We start from the raw sequence: 22,887 nt of genomic DNA, 5'->3' as shown, positions 1-22,887 counted from the left end.
TGTTTGAATCTTCTACATCAATGGCAAAATAAAGAAATGGTGAAAACGAAACTTAGCTAGAAGGCGGCAAGCGATAGTATGATGATATGCAAATTTCTTAAATATACAGATTCAAGATAGCTAATATTTATATAAAGAGTTCAAGTTCAAGAAGCGCTAATTAGTTAAACAATTGAGTCAGCGAATAAGTTTCGCAATAGAGTCAGGATTATAGCAACACTGCCAGAGGGACCAAACTTTTAAATTTGTTTTATTTATTTGGGGGAAGGAATTTTTTCATTTCGTCGAAGACATATCTTGGGTGGCAGAGGCGTGGGTGTATAGAAATGTACGTAATCAAAAAAGTATAAAACAAAAGTAGTACCGAAGTCACGCTACATACAATAATAAAGACTGTTCCTTTTCAATGTTTTCAAATGTACAATTCAGATTTGTTACAACCCTTGAAATGACAACGTCTTATAATTCGATGGAGCCGGCTGCACGCACAAAAAACATGCTTTCATGCGGCGTTATCTACCTCTGAGGCGTTCCATTTAAGGCTTGAAGTGCAAGCGAGAGCGCGGAATGAGAGACAAAATTAAAATTTTCTTTTAAAAAATGCAACCATTCCATCAATATTTTCTTATGACATTGTCATAAACTTAAACGTAAACCTTACAGACAACCGATTTTTTCTTCTATAATATTATTTTGAAACAATCGTATTTTTATCCGTTAAAAAATCAGATTTATTTAAACATTCAAATATAGTTGTAATTACTATGAGTTATTTAGTAGTATGTCAGAGATTATAAGGAGAAGTTGAACTATTACCACCCACATATTTTCCAAGGACGCACAATTTTTCCAAACCGACTGTATGGCTATTTAGAGGTCATTCGACATGTTTCCATTTTATGATTCTCGCCTCCACTTGGCTTTACCTAGATTTAACTTCCGGCAAAACAATCTACCAGGTTAGTAGTATCAAGGCTTATATTAAAAATTAGGCACCGGTGAAAATTTTATGACATAGTTCAGTGTTTTTAATTATGTTTAACAATATTTTAAGGACGGATAATCTAGTGAACTATGAGACGATCTATAATTCGCGCGCAAAGGAAAACATTTTAACTAGTTACCTTAAGGCAAAAAAATACGATTATAATTCATATAAGTATTACACTTCTGAACAGCAACAGAAGAGACGAGAGAAGAGACAAAAATCTCTCCACCACTCTTTTTAATTACCAAGTTTTGAGTCATACAAATTGTTTGAAAGGCAGAAGAACCAGAACCTTGAAGGCAGAAGAACAAGACCGGAGCAAATCAATTCCAAGGAGGATCATATACTAATCGTCAAATTTATAAAAAAGCTGTATTGATTACAGAAATTAAAACCAATATTAACCGGAAGACTTCGAACAAAAGAATTAATGTGAATCAATCAATTCTTTACACATTTGGTAACATAACCTTGTTTAAATTATTTAACTTGAGTCAAGATAAAACAAACTATAATTTCTTATTAAGCGATTACTAAATTATCATTTGATTAGACATATTAGATTTTTGACTTTCGGTTTAGCGAAAGATTGCCACATAATTGACTTAATAGGTATTGACGCCATCTTGTTGCAGTAGATATTTGCACACCACAGAATTTTATAAAAATAAAATAAAATAAAAATCGTTTAATTCAGACCATTATATGTTCATATATTTTTAGGAGAGCAATACTTATAACTATGTTAGCAAAATTAAAATTACTATTAGCAAAATTATTAAAACATTTAAACATTTAATTCATAAATCTACATACAAGACAAGAATATGAAAACAATAAAATGACTGTTTTTCTTAGACCAGTAACATGTTCAAATTTAATGACGTGGAATAAGTGATACCTGTATATCTTATGTTCCATAATAAATGTATTTTTAAAGTTACGTAAATTGTTTTGGCGCGATGAAGAAAAATGATGAGAGTAAATTTTTACGATGCACGCGCACACCAACACCTAAATTCGAAATCGTAAATCAATTTCATATACGACGGTGATATTATTTACTAATAATTTATCTATTTAAATAAAATCTTTATGATTAATTTTAATATTTATCGTTAATAACTACTGCATTTTAGTTATTTTTTCCATACGCCAAAAAAGTACAACTTTAAACGCGTGTACATAAGTACACACTCTTTATTTTGAAGGTAATGTACATAATATGTATAACAACTACACGATTTATCTGATAGTTATAAGTGTAGGTTTATCTGTTACATTAGTAAATTATGATTCCATCACCAAACATTTGACCTGCCTTAGATGTATATATCTATGTAAAACACCGAAGATTGATGTGATCTATTAAAAAAATATGGTTTTCTCATAAAAGTTCATTGTGGCACAGCCGGGGATTGAACCTACGACCTCAGAGATGAGAGCCGCATGCAAAAGCATTAGTTTTATTATATGCATATATAATAAAACTTATATACTAGTGAGGACCACCTTTATATTATGTAATATAATTAACATAAAGTGCATAAATAAATAAATCAACACATCTGTTTACAACAATAATAAACGCGTGTATTTATGCAAGATGGATGTAAAAAATTAAATGACTCATGATCATGAACTTCCTAGAATGTTACGGTTGATTATTCATTTGATGTCTATTGATAATTAAACTTATGTTGTAGTTAGGTCGCAGATATTTATCCTTTCGTTAACTTGTTAGGTATTTTTTTAATTACTCATGGAATAGGCAAGGCCTTATATGTCTTACATGATATCTATATACTGTTAGTCTATGAATCTGTTAATAAAACATATTATATATTACTTTTATAAACTCAAAATTACTGGATCGGTTTCAACAATTCTTTCACATACATTCATCACAGGATATTGGTTTTAATAATAAAAAAAATACTAAAAATTTACTCGTGTGACGGCGCCCGCAACGCTGTCCGCTAGTTATCAATATTTAAATCCTACTCATTGCCTTGTGTAGAACTTAAAATTGAATAGTCACAGACTAAAAATTTAAACGCAGAAAAGAAATCAAAGGTTAAAATTGTACTAACTCTTGATTTATTTAGTTAAAATGATTTTCATTGATTATTATAAATCAGTAAGTATCAACCAATGAGTAGCAGAATACTTTGTATGATGTCTTAATAAAAATAAAAAAAATTATGTGTGAAAAAAGCAATAACTAATTTGCCTGGTTAATTTACATAACACCCAATACTTAACACCGACAACATACAAATGTCTATCTTGTTTATGAATGATCTCGAAATAAACATATTATATCATTTAACAAGACTATGTAGTAATTACACATGACTTAAAGGGTTTATCGAAGCAAAAACAAATCTACTTTCAGTACATATTATATTCTCTATATGCACTTCAAACTATGGTCAAAAACCGCGACTCGAAGCTAAAACAATAGACGAAACGCGATTCGTTTGTTTGTGATTTGTCAAAAACATCGTGACGCATCTGTGATAGGACCAGAAGAATGGTTAACCAATCACAGACGAGTAATATACTAGTTTTTTTTTACATTCACCCCGTAACTAGGTAGGGAATTCTACAAAGGTATCTAATTGTATCAGTGAAGTTAGAAAAGCACTTATAAGTAGAGCATCGTTCCTTATTTCACTATTTATTCGAGACCTTATCTTTCTCCAGAAAGAGCGCTCTGCTGTGATCAGGAATCTGGCAGATCATGTTACGTTAAAAAAATTCTGGACTTAAATTGCAAGAACTATTTATAAATATGGCGTTTTTGTATGACGACATATACGCAATATATTAGAATATTTAGGTTTTGACAGATTCAAAATTCAGGGCTCATAATTGAGTACTTCTGTGGTCCGAATTACACAGACGTTTTCTGTGTTTTATTTTGTTCGTTTACCGTAGTAACAGTTTGTATACAGAATAAACATAATCTTTAAAATTTAAGTCTTCCTAATACTTATTGCAAAATTCACACTTTATTAATATAGCAATTAAATATAATTATATTATTCAACTCTATTATTCAGTATAATTGTGATTCTTAACTATTGACACTCCAAACTGGTTTTAGAATTTATGTATTTACGTAGTTGCTTAGTTTCTACTTGAGAAACAACGAAAAACTGACCAGTATGTATGAGTTGTATGAAATTGACAGTTCGTGTCGACAAATTTTCATACAAATATAGTTTTCGATTTTCTAAATACTGTACTGTTGGCATCTTGACTAAGCCCCCAGTATTGCAAAACTATTTCCATTTAACACATTGAATGCTTAAACAATAGATACAAAGTAATAGCCTGTAACCAAAACTTTTTACTGTCAATTCTGCCACTCGCTCTGGATTTAAGTAAAGAACACTTCTTCAAAGTTTCTTGTTAATTGAAAACAAAATACATAATATCACACATTTCATAAAGAATGTATCTGATTTAGCCATAACAAAAGTTTATAAAAGGTAGTATTAAAAAACACATAACCTATGCTGAACTGTTGCTCGTGAAACTTAGTAGTAGTAGTATTCCCGGTAGCAAAGAACCTGTCACGTTCTGATTCCATGGAAAAAATGCTACTATATTGGAGTTAATAATTACATTAAAATTTATTTGAATTAATGCGGTCAATGAACTTGTAAATTTAGTTTGCGTGTGCTTCAAACTTTACAGTAGAATTATTAAGCATTTAAAAAGCCAAGAAATTTAATAATTGATCAATGAATGTTTTAAACCAAAAAGCTGGAACAGTTTGAGTATATAACTAAAACAGTAACTGAGTGGCCCAAAAGGAAAAAGGAACAATGACAGACCAATAGAGCAAGCGGGATCGAAAGGATAGCTGTAATGAATTGGATGACGATGGCACAAAACAAAATAAAAATAAATGAAGGGGCCGCTATTAGAGTAGGATTTTTTTTTATCTTTCGTTCAATGTATGTCAATAAGATGTGAATGAATAAAGGCTTATTATTAAGGACTACCGTTTCTATAAAGGGATAACTTAAATTACATAGTATGCAAGCAAATCTTTGTCATTTTAATAGCAGTTTGCGAACAATAGTCACATTGTATGTTATTTGTCTTAACACATGCTTAGCTAAGTACTACTTTAAGTCAAGTGCTGTGGAATTTTTAAGAGTATTCAATGACACTTACAGTTATCGCGAAAAATACTCGAATATCACGATTATAGGTTTTAACGGTTTATTTAAATGCAATAAAGTTTTTAATTGAGTAACTACATTTAAATAATTTAATTTACAGACCAACCAATTTTAAATAGATTTTTAAACTTATATTAATGCTGTGGTAGCATACCGGATCATTGACTAACCACAGACATTAATGACTGTATAATTGTCTATGCATATCTCTTTATAGTATTGTAATCAATTGTTATAATATATATTTATTTAATGATACCTACGCTTTGGTCACAAGTCTAATAACTTAAAATAGGCTTAACTTATTTTTTACAGGATAGTACCAAGATAAACAAAGATGCTTTCGATATAATTAACCTGACGAAATAGAAATACAGAAATCTGGTACAAGAGTAATTTTAGATGGTTAATAATTATACTTAATATATTTATTTTAAGCTAATTCGTGAGCAGTTTAAAGAAATTGTTGATGGTAAGGAATAATATTCTTGATCTTTTTTTTTCTTAAAAGGTCGGCAACGCATTCACGATCCTTGAAAACCAGCGCTCATTGGCACTCCAATGAGCGCTGGTTTTCTTCGCTGGTGTCACTCCAGACTGTCACTTAACATCATCGGCCTCCTGACAGTTTGTAGGTTCTATGAAAAGGTTATAGTTTAAAACACGTATAAAATTGTCTGTCGAAGTAGGCTAAACGCTTTATTTGTTATTGGTTTCGTAAGACACACTACTAAAAATACTCGTATACCTACTTTAAAAGTTGTTCTTGCCCAACATTAAGATCCCGCATGCATTTAATATTATGATTGTTCGGTTGAACAAATCTTAAACAACAAAAACATTGGTTCGTAATGGAAAAATTTATTTGTTTACAATAAAATGCCAAACAATAATATGTACTATGAGCCAAGGCTGTACATTTTGCTTACTCAGGTTTCCTTAGTTGAATAAGTGTGCCTCTGTCCTAAGTCGTTGGAGTAACGCTCCAAGAGTATAGCCAGTTGTGGCACTCTTTTCAACAGTAAATGCATTTCATTATTTCGCATATATTGTTGTAAGCGAGTATTCAGGAACAGCAAATAATATAATAACGTATATAGTAGTTTAACCACAAACACGCGACATGAGAATTTTATATATAACATATATATTTATTAGTAAATTTGCGCATCCCAACCAAAAATTATTAAATTTTAATTCTTAGATATACATACATCTTTAATATTATTTAGTGGTTAGCGATGAAAAAAGTATTATAAAGTGGAAAGAAGTATATAATACTTCTATTATACTTAAACAAAAGAAGAATTGACGAAATATGTAACAATAATTTAAAAGATAAAACGGGCTTTGCTGACGGTACATATAAAATAAATTAACTGAAATGGAAAAGGCCTGGACATACCACAAGAAATCGGGGAAATGGCTGGAAAAATTAAGACTTGTATGAGATTAGTGGTATCATGAAGAAAAGTGGAGGATAATGGGAGGCCTTAGGTACACAGACTCGGTTATCGTAGATAAAGAAAAACAATAGTTATAATGTATATATTTTGTATTTCTGATATAAGGCTAGAAATATATACTGGATAGCAGAGTTAAGAGTTCAAAGACATTGGTCAAGAATGTAAAATCTATACCTTAATTTTATGTAGGTTGAATATATATAGTGCTCAAGTTGTGTTGCAACACTTTCTGTTTTCGGACATCCGAATGGCCTTGGAGGCCATCGAATCTCTTTTGGTATGCGATAATTATCTTAGCGACTTTGACACGTAAAGTGTGTTAGTAGGACCGTTTTTGTGATAACGGCTGTCACTATTTTTAATGGAGGTAATTAATCTGAATAACAGTAGTCATGGGTTAGGTTTAACACGTTTACTATAGAGGACAGCGAGGCTATAGTTACTATTTTTAATTAAACCTACACATTTGCCTTATAATACATTTAAGGATACAGTTAAAGAAAAGCTGTGTAAAGAGGCTTACTATAAAGTTAGCGATTATCTAGTTGATAAAAGGGCCTGGGACTAGTGCTGGGCAGGCTACTTCTAATTCATTTGCTATATTTGTTTTAAAATAAGTATTGTTTGAAGATTTCTTTTTTAAAAGAGTAGCGAGAGTTTTTTACGCCGGCTTTTTCTCTCACACACTCTCTGTCTTCTTTGTCGATGAGTAGGGATGCCTACAGGTTCAAATTTAATGACGTGGAATAAGTGATACGTGTATATAATAAGTGATGATCTTATGTTCCGAAATAAACGTTTTTATTTTTTTGATATATCCTTATTTTACTTAATTAAGCCTATATTAATGAGTGATAATGTAGCATTCCAATGTTGAAAGAATTTTTAAAATCGGTGCGGTACTATTTTAGCCAATTCATTACAAACATACTTACATACAAATATTTCCTCTTGATAATATTAGCATAGATTTCGATCAAAGATTTAAGTGAATTGAATGCAATCGCGGTATCAGCTAGTTCCTCTGATTTTGAAATAAACAAAAAGTACAATACCGTGAGAATGTCAGTGTGAAGTTTTTAATTGTATGTTCTAATTAATGTTGCAAGTTGACATTGGTGATAAAAACAATAGCAAATTCCTATCGAATTAACATTTTTGTTGCGTTATATTTGTAGGGTCCATAATCGTACGATCAAGCGTGTAATACTGTGTGATGATCTTAAGTATTTTTCTTATAGACCACAAAATGAACGCGAGTGCGACTGGCCTTTTAAGAATTGGCATGCTCTTTTCTTGATAGATCCAGAGTCGAATTAGTTCGGAAATAACATCGCCCCCAACCCCCTTTCCCTCCCTTCCAATAATACCTAGAAATCGCTACTGCGCAGTCCAGGACATTTGTTCATGATGTTTGCCGGTATGTATGCTAACTATAATATAAATGAGTAAAAATCTGCGTTTACCTACTGCACAAGAAGTTTTGCTACAGAATTGACATCTAAAGTTCTAATATGTAGGTACTAAACGAATAGCGTGTATTTTTCTCGATATCCCTTTCTCTCTCTCAATTTTTCTCAATAGCTCTCTCCCACTTCTCACTCCGAGGGACTGTGCGTGATGTGACGTTCGCTCTATCTCACTCTCTCTCGCGAGTTTTCTCACTCGCTCCCTACTCTCGCTCCATGGCTATTTGCTTTATTCTACGTTCGCTGTTTCCACTCTCTCTCGAAAAGTCTCAATCGCTCTCTCCCTTTTCTTCGACACAAAAATCGTATTTATTTAATTTCCATGGATGACTTTAAAAAAAATCGGTAAAAGGGTATTAACACCCTATTTTGTCACCCTAACGTCTTGTCAAGTGTCCCGTGGACCCCTGGAAAATGATTCTTTGAAAGTATTTTCCAGCAACTGTGTGAAAACGTTGTACAAACAAGCCCATGTTTAACACTCCATGCTTGTATAATCTTTGCCATTGAACTTAGTATAACACATACTTACTAGATTTCTATAGTAATGACACAATGTTTACAAAATTGTACAATTAACAATTACAATAACGTTGTAATTAGAACAAATAGTGAATAATTTGTAATGTTCAAAGAATGATTGCGATAACTAGTTCAAGTTCATAGTTATAATTAATTAAATGTTTAGAAACATATAATGAATTAGTATAATTAATAATTCAAAATTAATGATAGTGAATTTATGATTGTCGTTAACACTTCCATTTTGTACCACTGTCATGAACCTGGCCATTACTTTGGAGTACCCTGTCTTGGCAGCCCAAAATTGAAACAGAAAGGAGTCTTCATCTCATGCATTAAATAGGTTAAGCAATTTTATTTAACATTCATATTTTTGATAAATTATTTTACTATTATATTTAAGACTAGACCGTCCCGGCTTCGTACGGGAGGAAATTTATGTCGACATTTTTCGTAGATATTGATATATACTTTAATATTATAGCGTATTAATCAGTGATATTCGTAGCATTCAAATGGTGAAAGAATTTATAAAATCGGTCCAGTACTTTTTGAGCCAATTCTTTTTAAACATACTTACATACACATCTTACCTCTTTATAATATTAGTATAGATTTTAGTTAAGTTTAGTTAGTATATTTCTAGGCTTACAATTGACACATGAAGGAGAAGAATGTACCATTCTTCTCCTGCATGCGCGTCCCAAATTACTGAAGGTCGGCTATTCTCCGAAATTTCTTCTAATTTAATTGCACTATTGACTTGATCTCAATTAGTTCTCCGGTGGTTCGTACTGAAGACATTTTGGGTCTACCGGAAAATGCTTATTAATATTATATGATATTTGTAAAAAAATTGGTACGAACGGAGAATGCTGTGTATAAGATGATGCAGTGTTAAGTGGATAGGTTTTAATATTTTTTAAATTAAATTCAAAACATTTTTATGGAACAATTCTCAAGAATCGTGCGCATGTGCCATAATTGCTCATTTGACTGTTCGGTTTTTTACGAATTCTTACGATTTGACGTCGAACATCTACTTGAACTGGATTGGTCGAGTCGAAGTAAGGAATAAAACTGCTAAACGAAATACGTCCACAAAACCTTCTATAAGATAGACAATTTTCAAAAATACTGTCCTACATAGAATAGAATAAAAGAACAAAGTAGCTGAAGTTCCTCCTACCGTGGTACTAATTCTGAACCCTCACTGGTCTCAGGTGGAATGTTACCTAGTGAGCCTCCAAATGCGGCTTTGTTAGAAATACCCAAGGTAGTTTCGGTGACCATTGCTAAATGGATTCTCTTACTACTTTGGTGGGATCTGCATTAAAAAGCTTGTGAAAACGCATGCCTGTGAAGATTTTCAGACGTACCAATTCTTAAAAGGCCGGCAACGCACTCGCGAGCCCTGTGGCATTGAGAGTGTCCATGGGCGGCGGTATCACCTAACATCAGGTGCTCCGTCATCAGGTCCTGCCCGTTTGTTCCCTGTTCTATAAAAAAAAAACAAAAAAAAAGACAATATAGATTTCGTTGTCGATCGTGTTTATACAACACCAGATTTGGAGTTGAATCACGAGAAACATTTCTCAATTGTTAATGACTGTAATTAGGTAAATGACATTAAGGAATGTAAAGCAAGTAGAGGGGAAAATATAATAATGTTCACTGAAGGCTAATCGATGTTGTAATCAAGCTGTGTGTTATAACAATTTTTGGGTGCCAGTTTTTAATAACAACTGAACGCATAGGTTGCTCTGTTAAGGTAAATATGAACGAATATGATATTTATTGTTTGCAATTTCATATTGTATTATTTCCTTCTATTATATATCCTTTAAATATTGTCACCGTCCGTTTTGGAAGCAAGAGATTTAAATTTTAATATGTCGTATTTTTAACATCGTCCTGACTTTTTTGTCTTTAAATATTACTGCAATTCCTTAAGTCTAATTTTATTAAGTAGTACAGTTTCAGATTGCAGATAAAATATCTTGTAATAAAAGATCTTCCCGGAGCTGTATATATTCGGTAATGTGCTGATAAATTTTAATAAGTGCATATCTGTCTAACCAAGGTAGTTCGTTGTTGATTGTAATTAATTCCTTTTATTTCTTAAAAAGGAATTATATACAAGTAGCTTTATTTGTGTATTATTTAATTAATTGTAACATTTATGTTAACCATAATTGTCATATATAGCTATGATAATAATAATACAAATTATATATAAACATAAATATAATTTTTATACATTTTAGTTTACGGAATGGTTACGTCTTTATACTGTAATCATTATTTAAGTACATTGTATTACAAGGAAGACATATATCTCTATAATTTACATCATAAGATTTATTTCTTAAGATACAATGAAGTTTGATTTATGATAATAATAATCAATAATTTTATCTTTAAGTGAGCATCTAGTCACTAGTTTATGTTTTATTACGTTCGTGCCCAATTTGTTTGGTTATATCCAAGTTTAGTTTAGTTTTTACTTAAACATTTTTCCGTTTGATATTTACACAACACAGAAAACATTCGGAAATTATTCCAAATTCAAATTCAAAAAAGAAATATACATTAAATGCTTCTAATTTTACATTGCCGATCTCAAATCAAAAGCGTAGAACGGAAGAGGACTGGCAATAAACATCTTTCATATGGTGTAATTCTTATCAATACCAGCCTGTTATGAAGATGTTCTTCTGTTTATTTTAAACCAATTAGATATATTGTTCTATGATTGAGATTGACGTACGTTTAAGCACTGGAAACGTGAAAGCTATCACTTTATTATACACTAGCTGAACTGGCAAACGTCGTTTTGCCATGTATATCATTTATGGTTATTGTTCGTCACTCGACATAGATAGGTATAGAGTGTCCTAGACTATTTTGTAGATATTTATAAGATCTACAATTACTTAGAACATTTTATGGTTCTATCTTTAATAGTTTTGGCAGGGTACGCAAAATAAGTAACTTTTTGGTAGATTTTTTACACCTTGTGTCCGAAAAACCCTAATATCTTACGGAACCCTATTTTTGTTCAAAATTAAATATAGCCTATATTACTCGTGGATAATGTAGCTTTCGAATGGTTAGAAATGGAAGAATTTTTAAAATCGGTCCAGTAGTTTATGAGCCTATTCATTACAATCAAACAAACAAACAAAGTTTTCCTCTTTATAATATTAGTGTAGATTAATAACGGTACATACTGTACAACATACATTTGCAGTTATTGAAAATATCGTGAACGAATTATTAAGTTCTTCTTTGTCTACAGGTGCTAATCTTGGATACAACATGTCGATCGTGGATTCGTACAATCGGTTTATGGAGAGGAATAGCGGTAAGTGAAAAACATTTCAATAGATAATATATGGCGGTCACCAATTGACATTTTTAATTTTTTTTGAAGAGGTACCAAAATTGCTTTAGACCCTAAAAGTCGACGGCGTGTGACAGGCACAGAAGACTGATCACCTACTTGCCTATTAGATTGTTAAATGATTATGAAACATATTCAGTAATCTAAGGTTCATATAAAATAAGGTTTCAGTAAATGATTAAACAATATCACAACAGCTAATATTAGAATTTGACGTGATCGACTATTTTGCTTAAAATATATCTTTTGCAATCCCAAAGTAATCTTATTCATAATACTAGCAATATAAAATAATAACCCACGAACTATAGTCACGATGTTTCGGTCTGTCGCAACTGTATAACCATTTCGGAAAAAACTCTATCAAAATAAACCAAATACTGTATTTAATAGTATATAGATAGTTCTAATAAATGAATATTTGGAACATATTTAAATCGTTTGGTCCCTGTGGTAGTGTATTTTTAACGCTGGCAGTATTTTCTAGCTGTATTGCGATACTTGCTCGAGAAAAGCAACAGAACTTACCGGTACTATCTACCAGGCGCGAACTTAAATATTTCATGAGCGCCTGCGCACTTGAATCCTAGCGCCCAAGAGTCTTTACTCCATAAGATATTTGTTTAATTTAATATCGGTTTCAGTAGTTTTATTTAAAACGACAGAGACTTATGTAAATGCTAATATGCTAATAAAGCATATTAAACTGAGATACGTCTTACTCTCTGGTAAGACTTGTACCGAATTAATACGCAATACAGCAACAAAATGCCACACACACAGGGACCAAACTTTTTAAATTAGTTAGTTTATTTTCCTTTTATCAATTTTTAATTATTAATTTAAGGTTAAGAAAATTGTAAAAATTAATTTGCATGTCGTATAATATACTTTTTTAATGTATATCCAAATTAAGTAGTTTCATTTTCAAAATTTAAAATGATTTTCTACTATATGTTAGCGTAAAATTGGTTTATTTTTCATCAGAACATTACATCTATCTAGACTGTTCGCGGTATGAATTAAGATAGCAAATAAATGAAAAATTATAAGAATACATTTTATACTTTATTACTTGAGTAGTTAGTTTTATTACTCCCGTTTAATTTTTCGCAAAATCCGGTTACATTAACAAATTATTATTGCTTCAGTGTGTACATTAAACTTTATACAATTATAAATTACGAATAGGTGAGGTAATTTACTCAATAATTATTCATAAATTTATTTATGTGATTAGTATATTTCCTATAATATATTATGAATGCAAAACCTCGGATGAGACAATTTCCCTATTATTTATCAAGGGTAGACTGTAGTGAAGAATAAAAATGTCTTACTCGGAGTCATCCATTTAATCTGTTAAATATACACGAATGTTTGAATAGTTTACAAATTATTTAAGAATGTTGTGGTAGGCCTCCACGAGCATAATTAAGCAATACAGATAATTAATAATTTTCTCGTTATGAAGGCATTTTACATTTTTCTATCAGTAAATTTCACTAAGGAGTGCGTGTCTTTAAATGAATTACAATTTAACCTATACAATGATTATGCCTATGTCCACACACTAGTTTAAGCAACTAAGGTTCAGCTCTCTTTAGGCCGCCGGCCTTTTAAGAATTGGTACGCTCTTTTCTAGGAGAACCCTGATTTAATTTGTTCAAAATACTGAGCAGCTATTTAGCAAGTCCTTATATAAAAAATAAATGGCTGGAAAGACCTGGATGATTGATATACAACATGGAAAAATGGAGAAAAATGGGAGAGGCCTTTACCCGTGGGCACACAGAATCAGTTATCGTAGATTAACAAAAGCAATAGATGTAATCTATATATCTTGTATTCTGATATAAGGCTATAAATAATAATATATAAAAAATATTTTTATTAGATATCAATAAAATATTTTTTATATATCAATAAAACTGTTAAATTCAACAAAACGATGAGCACATTGCTGACAGCAAAATATTTACCTAACACTTGCGTCCTGTACATATTTACTTCGAATCTTGTCGTTGGAATTCGTATGCGCTATGAACACGACAAATGTTTACTAATATCCTATAAGTTTAAAATGATTTTAAGTAATATCTTGGGGCTCTAACAAATCGCGTGGAATTTATTTATTTATTTGGAAACAAAACAGATACATCTTTACAATAAAAATAAAATAAATACATTGGATGTATCCACAATAGGTTTCACTAATATAACTAAAACTAAAAATGATACAAACAAAACAAAACATGACAACGACACATATACATGGAGAAATAATATAATATATAAAACATACAAAACCAAATAAAAAGGGAACCTATCTATACAATAGTTAATCCCAGACAAATTATGTTAATGCAACGACGCATAGTTGTTAAATGGCGTAAAATACATAAAAATGCATTACTTAGTAGGCAACGGTAAGAATTATATTATTTACTTTTGAAGCAAGAAGGAAGTTGTATTTACCTGTACAACTTCCTTAAGATTCTTCTCTCGTCTACGTTCAGTTTTTACTTATATTTTCGTGTCCTAAATGTAAGCTTTGAGCAGTGTTGGCCTAGTGGCTTCAGCGTGCGACTCTCATACCTGAGGTCGTATGTTCGATCCCCTTCTGTGCACCAATGGAGTTTCTTTCTCTGTGCGTATTTGACATTTGCTCGAACGGTGAAAGAAAACATCGTGAGGAAACCGACATGTCTCAGACCCAAAAAGTCGACGGCGTGTGTCAGGCACTGGAGGCAGATCACCTACTTGCACATTAGATTAAAAAAAATGATCATGAAACAGATTCAGAAATCTGAGGCCAAGACCTAATAAGGTTGTAGCGCCGCTGATTTTTTTTAATGTTAGCTTTCTCTGTAATGTCCGTTCGCAAACCGTCTGAAATTAATTAAGTACATAAATCTAATAAAACAATTAATAATTAATTGTTATATTTACACAGAATAAAAATAACGTACAAATACAAAGTGTCAAGTGTTAGTTCACGGGAAATAACGTCGTTACAAAATAATCAAATAGGAAATGTAAATATAATTATCGTGAACATTTGATTAACGAACAAAATCAATATTTATGCCTTGTACCCACGAATTAATTTGCGTAGGATTAGTCTGTGTCACCTCATTTCTGATCATCAACGTAAATATTTACGAATCAAGTGTAAATTGAGTTGCTAAAAGATACCTTACAAAATCACCTCGACGTCCGCCGTTCCACAACAGCGCGTTTTTCAAGGCAGTTTTTACCGCGCACCAACACTTTGTGGAACCAGCTGCCCACTGAAGTATTTCTGAACCAATTCGACTTAGGGTCCTTCAAGAAAAGAGCGTCCTAATTCTTAAAAGGCCGGCAATGCACTCACGAACCCTCTGGCATTTAGAGTGTCCATGGGCGGCGGTATCACTGAGAATGAGGTAGGCCTCCTGCCCGTTTGCCCCTGTTCTATAAAAAATACCTCCTTTTTCTTTTTCTTATATAAGAGTGACAAAGAGTTTTACCTCATTGTTATAACATTTGTATGATTTATTTGTATTATGTAGGATTTATATCATAAACGTTCAAAAAAGTTACATGTGAACTTATACATAATAATACGGTCTAGCCTAATTTAAGATTAATAAGTAATTTAAGCCTAACTTAATTTACTCATAAGGATATTTAACATAAGAATGTGTAAGGAAAAGACACTCCATTCCTGTACTAAATTTTTGTCACTTAGCTCTGTTTAGCACTTAAGATTAACTAAAGTTACCAATATGGATTCGATATGATTTGTTTGGTATTATAAATTTTGACGCTTTTTTGAAAATTAACGAGTTTATATGAATTTAATTATCTAATGAGTATGAAAACCTAACCTTAACTTATTGACACATTTAAGTTAACATTTTAATCATCAATTATCATTTTTTATTTATTATGTATTTAACATATTTTTTATTTAACATTGTATGAGAAATTATAGGATACATATAATAGTTAACAGTAATGTCAGTGGAATTGGATTAAATTGTGTGTAAACAATATTTAATGGCGGATATTGTTTAAACTACAAGACTCCTAAATGTATCTTTGAAAATTTGTTATTCGTAGAGTTTTCTATGTGTGAAATGTCAATATGGGTTTAAGGCATGTTAATTAGGCGTATAAAAACGCGCGCTCCGTATAATCGCACGCGGATTTTTGAGCGAAATGCACGATACGAATTTGTATGGAAATAATATTTGTCATATATTTTGCGGTACTGGGTCACACCTATCGTAAACTGATTTCGTCTCAAGCCCCAGGCCATATATTTGTCGTAGGGCTTTGCTTGGTTCCTAAATAAATGATTAAAAAAACTAAATGAAATGTAAACACATTTACAGTTAAAACAAATATCCTATAAAACGCAAGAAAACATGAATTGTCATAAGGAAATAATGCATTGCAAGATATGAATAAAAGTAATGATTTGCATGGCTTAATGTAATATTTTCTGTGAATTTTACGTGTAAAGGATTGTTATGTATGTACTTTCAATTATTAATTTTAAAAATTATTTTATCAAACAATTCCAAAAAAAAAATGTTTAAATATAAAATAAAGTTTTACAATTAAATTTGATTTTAAATTATTTGTATGTTTAACTGTTTTATTATGTGATTATAATTTTGTATCTGTAAGATTTATCTATGATCTATGGTGTTTAATTTGTTAAGTTGTTAAAAAGTTAATGCTTAATAAAAAGTCGCATTATAAAATAATATACTGTTACTTTTACTTATTACTTAGATTTATAACGCGCACGGCTTGATATTGTAACTAACATGTAAATGTTCTTTTTCAAGCATCTAAATAATTATTTCAGAGAAAAATTAAATCCGGGTTTACAAATGCCACAGCACTCAAACAAACATAGTTCTTTTTTATCACACGATTATAATGGTTCATAATATTCAGATTTTTTCTATTTTATCGCTACATGGATACCGCAGATATCGCTCTTATTTAAGAACTGATTTCAAGACTATTTTTAAACTACCTAACTGAATATGATAAAATAAACAAAAGACGATAAAAACAATGCGCAGATAATATTTATTTAATAAGCTATCAAGTATTCGACAATGCACAAGAATTATTTGATCGCAACGTGTTTAGAATACTATTAACCTGTATTGTACTTCTGACAAAATGGTCTTTGGTTGATAGTAAAGATATTCAAATATTTTATTTTAATAAGGCACCTTAAAAACATCTAAAGTTCTGCGATACTCCATATTTACAAAGTAATTATAGTAACTAGATGTGTGGACAGTTTTATTTCACAGAACGCTTCCGTGCTCAATACAACGACGATCGCCCTCACTCACGAATTTTTAGGCGTTTTTTTAATGACAGTTTTCAGTTGGATATCGAAACTGAAATTTCATAACCTTAGCAAACGATTTAATACTTAGCATATATCCAACAATGCCATATTTAAATTTGATTTTTATTTTATTTATTTATTCACACTTTGTTTCTATAAAAATGAATACATTCAAATCTATTTATTCACACTTCGTTACTGTAAAAATAAATAACATAATACATCCAAATTATAAGGGATGCAAAGGGCGACCATGTAGCTAACAAGGGATTCTTCCAGGCAACCCTTGTAAGAGAAAACACTAGAATAAGAAATATGATGAGTATAGTGCAAGAAGTGCATAGCCAAATCTTAAAAAAAAGAGAACCTTAATCTAAAGAAATATAAAAATTATCTTCTGAAACGTTTAGCCATAGTTAAATTGCTGTTTTACCCGTGTTAATGACATTTCTGAAAAAATATACACATGTCAAAATATTCAAATTCGATGATAAGCGACTTTGAATCTTGTTAATAAAAAATGTAAATTCAGACATGAAGCATATTTGCATTATCGATTCCATAAAAAATCATAACAATCTCAAATGGTAATATATATTCTAAGCAGGTAACATAAACAGAACAACGATATTATTGTGACGTTTCTACCGCATAAAATTACCTTTTGAAATCTATATGCGATATTTGCATACTAATACTAATACCCACTTATAAGTTTACTCTCTTTACAGCGGTAAAACATTTTTTTTTCTTGACTACTTAAGAACCATATATATACCCTATGAGGCAGGTGATCAGGTTGATATCTGGCCGAGAAGCTAGCCAGAGAAGAGAAAACTCTTATCTTCCCTTTCCTAAAAAGAGATTTGTTTGATTAGTCTTAGGTCTGGTGGGATTCTCGAATCCCGGCGACAATATTTATTGGCGAGTCGGAGCCCGCTGGCGGGACCCGCGTTACCGCTTATTATGTATCTATTATATGTATATCGTTTATAAACAATAATTCAGACAAAGACAGAAGAGTGTGTTAGTAAGTTAGGTAATTATATTTCGTCACACTAACTAACTTTTGTTTATGGTTCAAGCTAACTATTCGCAGTAAATAACTCATAACATCTCTCTCTGCCCGTTTACTTCCTGTTATATAAAAAAAAACTTAAATTATAGTATTAAAATGGGTACATGTAAAAAACCTTAGCAAAAAACACAGCAAAAAATCTTATTTTTAATAAAATGTGTTGAAAAACACGAACATAAAAATGATATTATGATTAATACAAAAGGATAATATAAGTTGAAATTGTATCAAGAAAAATCTAGAATAAATTTAAATGTTACTGTCCTAATTAGATTATCTTGGTAGTGTAATCAAGTTATGCAGTGAATACAACAACACACTCAATAACAAGTCTGCGTTGGATTGATAGGTCAACATAGCAACCAAATTGGAGTTTTATATGTCTTTAGAACTAGCTTTTTAGTCGTACTAACGCACTTCTAACATAGTTAAAAGGTTAAACAGAGGGGGGGGGGGAGTACTAAGAGAAGATTTTTATTTGTTCGGGAAAATTTCATTTCAACATATTTTATGATCTTTCTCTAACTAAACGTTCTCTTACGTTTATTCTGGAAGTTTGTGGCGAAACGAAGTTAGCTAGCTAGGATCCAGCTGTGTTTGTGTAGGTTTTAAGATCGGGATATATATATATAGTATATACATACAGACTAATAAAGGTTGTTATGGATAACTGTTATTGTTGTGGACTACTGTTTTCGTAATCCGACATTTAATATAAATTGTACATTATAAAACAATTATACTTAAGATATAGCCAAATATGGAATACGTAATATTAACAAAAAAGGTTTTAACAACATTGTTTTGTTCAGCTGTTATTATTATTATTCACAATTGTTTTTTCGTGACTCTTATAAAGATTTAATACTATAGAAAAAAACGTGTGGCACAGGGGACTGCCGCTGTAAAGCTATTGCATAGCATTTTTCATCAAATTATTATTTATTTTTTAATTATGCAGTTTTTTTCTTATTATTATTTGATATTCTACAATGACAATCTACCACTCTACCAGACTCAGACTAACACGCCTATATACTTTGTCTCACTCTAACGCGTACAGGCTGCACCGACCGCGCTTTCCCTATGTCACCGATTTCGTCAGAGAGCTGTGTAATTGTGTATACGCAGAATGCATTCTATCCCGCTCTTACGCCTATATTACGTCATCGCGTGTTAGATTTTTTCGTTAAAGAATTTCTAGATTCGGTCGCCGCGATAAAATCTATGCAATAGCTTAATATAGAATATTTCATTGATGATTAACGATATAAAACATATTTTGCTCAGGGATTCAAGAAAATAAATACTTGAAAAAATAGTCCATTCAAAATTTTTAAATACTTTTTTATTAATTTCAGATCCTCGAACGGAAAACTGGTGGATGATGTCAGGTCCTGGACCGTTAATTACGGTACTGGCATCATACCTATACTTCTGCACATCTATGGGCCCTCGGTATATGCGAGATCGGAAACCTTACTCCTTGAAGAACACTATCATATTGTATAATGTATCACAGATTCTGATTAGCATATACTTAGTATACGAAGTAAGTATAAAACCATGTCCATGTATACACACGTAATTAGTAGTTTAAAAGTAAATTTATTGTCTGTCGTTCGTTAAATGACGTTAGCGTTAATAAATCAGCATTACGTTTTATTTTAACAGCGAAAGTACAAATATTTCTGCGGTAGATTTTATGAGGATTAACGTTTATTTTTAATACTTTTGATTAGTTCCTTTCTTACCTTGGTTAACTCGATTTTAAGCGTATTATAAAATATCTAGATAATTCTATTGGGTCCTAAATTAAAAAAAAAAACAGAACTCAACCGCTAGTCAGGCCTAATATTTCTATATCCGTTCATTGCAAGTTTTCTTTTCTGGATCCCCGAGTAGGTGTACCTAATGCATACATAGTTGATTTTTTTGCGTCATAGAAACTTAGTATATGTATATGAAACCATTAATTAAATAATAATTTTCCATACACAAACTTTATGCAAAATTAAAAGGCCGGCCACGTACTCGAGAGCCCTCTGGCATTGAGAGTCCATTACTTAATATCAGGTGATACTACTGCCAGTTTACTCCCTGTTCTATAAAAAATCTTAATATCAGTATTAATATGGGTACTTGAAAAAAAACACTCGTAAAAAGACAGCAAAAAATCTTATTTTTTAACAAATATATGTTCAAAAACACGAATATAAAAATGATATTAAAAATCTTCGGTCGTAATAAATAATACTTATAAACACAAAATGTATAACATATGTATACATGAATGTATAACATTAAAATATGCATTTTTTCGACATAATAATGTCACAATTTCACTAAAGAATAAATTTGAAATAATAATTTTAAAGAATATATTTTAAATAAGATATATTATGTGTGTATATATCAAATTTTCAAACGAAGTCTCTTAATGCATACTTAAAATATGATATGACATTGTATACAATTAATTTCTAATTGATTTTCACTGTTCTTAACCCGAAACAGGCTCACAATTCAACCTGTTATTTTTCATATTCCTGTCATTTATGGTAACCATATTTAAATAAAGGCATTTTAGAGTTAACAATTCTTTTTTAAATTAAATACATTTTACTGTACTAAGCGACCTTCAATTGAGACAATATTTAACAAATAGTCTCAAAGTTCAAACATTAAACTTATATCCGTGTTTATAGAGCTGTGACAAATATAACAGTATGTTATTGACATAATAATATTTACATTTACTTTGGGTTTTCAGGGTCTAGTAGCTGGTTGGTGGAATGATTATAACTTTTCCTGCCAGCCTGTGGACTACTCGGATAGCCCGAAAGCTAAAAGGGTATGTACAGACATTAGTCTATGGGTGTCTTTCAGATTTAGCAGGATTATTTGATCAGTTTTCCTTCCTCTTCTCTTAACACTTTTCATGAGACTGGGAGCAATCAAATGCTCAATGACAAACACTATGAGCCTTGGAACAAACAGTTGCCCATGTACAAACACACTATGAGACTGGAAGCAAACAGTTGCCCATGGACACAATAGTCTGGTTTTCAAGTGCATGACCGACCGAATTAGTCCCTAAACAGAAAATATAGATTATCTGCATCGAATTGTGTTTTTATGGATGACTTGCGCTGCTCTTGCCCATATAGAAAGAGAAATGAATTTGCTTATTAATAATTTCACAAAATCACATAAGCGTATTTTTTTGGCTTAATAGTTCTAGACTCTAACATAGTGCCAATGTTATTACTCCTACTGTCTTTCTTGTTCTACTTGGTAAATCTCCTGTGGTTTTAAACTAATTAAACACACCTTTCTTTTTTTCAGATGGCAGCAGCTGTATGGTGGTACTTCTTTGCGAAAATTGTGGAGCTCTTGGACACAGTGTTCTTTGTTCTGAGGAAAAAGAACAGACAAATATCCTTCCTCCATCTCTACCATCACACCATGATGCCTATTTGTGCTTGGATTGGAGTCAAATTCTTGCCAGGTAGTACATACATCATGTTTATTTGAATGGTATTAGTTATATAAAAGCGTTTTTTTGCAATATTAACATAACTTTTTAGTGCTTAATACCAACCTTGGTGAGGTTATGGGAACCGAATAAATAAATTTCTGTTTTGATTGGTTTCTCATGCAAGTGTGATCAACTACCTGTACCTACGATTTATAATTTACTGTATTGTACTTTACTCGTGCAATAAATATAGCCAGAATTGCTCCATAAAACTTCATTGTGAACCTGACAATCGAAGTAGATGCGAAACTATTTGCGCATGCGCAAGCTATCTGCTCATGGGTGATCATAAAAACATAAACCAATTATCATATTTTAGGTGGCCACGGAACTCTTCTCGGAGTAATTAACTCATTTATTCACATCATCATGTACACCTATTACCTGATCTCTGGACTTGGCCCGCAATACCAGAAATTACTTTGGTGGAAGAGTCATGTCACTACGCTTCAATTGGTAAGTTTATAACTTAATCCCGCTTTAGATTTGATCTTTGCGTACGTTTAATCGTGCTATGGCACATGTGTGTATCTAGATAAAAATATTTTTAAATAAAACCAGTTAAAATTGTTATGACAAACAAACTCAAACTAAAAATATCTTTATTTATATAGGTAAACATGTACACTTATAAACGTAAAAAAAACAAATTAAATTAATTGTAAATTTACATTTACAACCAGTTCGCAAGTCAAGGTCGTAGAGCGGGTAAGAAGAACTGGCAAGAAACTTTCCGCCACTCTTTTACAAAGCTTTCAAAGAAAAGAGTATAGCTACAAAATGATTTTAACGTAAAATACACAGATGAGCATGGACAAACGTCGTTTGAAGAGTTAACACAAACTTT

The 22,887-nt window shown here is 31.3% G+C and overlaps 1 protein-coding gene across 1 annotated transcript in view; it reads left to right on the top strand.

Annotated features, from left to right (window-relative positions):
* Positions 1–22,887, top strand: part of LOC110994720 (elongation of very long chain fatty acids protein AAEL008004-like) — a 35,925-nt gene that overhangs the window by 9,933 nt on the left and 3,105 nt on the right. Inside the window, exons 2-6 of the mRNA XM_022261529.2 lie at positions 11,949–12,014; positions 19,861–20,051; positions 21,273–21,353; positions 21,848–22,010; positions 22,360–22,496. Of these exons, the coding sequence (XP_022117221.2) occupies positions 11,949–12,014; positions 19,861–20,051; positions 21,273–21,353; positions 21,848–22,010; positions 22,360–22,496 (638 nt within the window). The remainder of the gene's footprint in view (positions 1–11,948; positions 12,015–19,860; positions 20,052–21,272; positions 21,354–21,847; positions 22,011–22,359; positions 22,497–22,887) is intronic.

This window comes from Pieris rapae, chromosome 16, assembly GCF_905147795.1.
Source record: "Pieris rapae chromosome 16, ilPieRapa1.1, whole genome shotgun sequence".
Classification (NCBI taxonomy): domain Eukaryota; kingdom Metazoa; phylum Arthropoda; class Insecta; order Lepidoptera; family Pieridae; genus Pieris; species Pieris rapae.
Note: the sequence above shows the minus strand (reverse complement) of the source record. Positions and strands in the feature narration are given on the sequence as shown.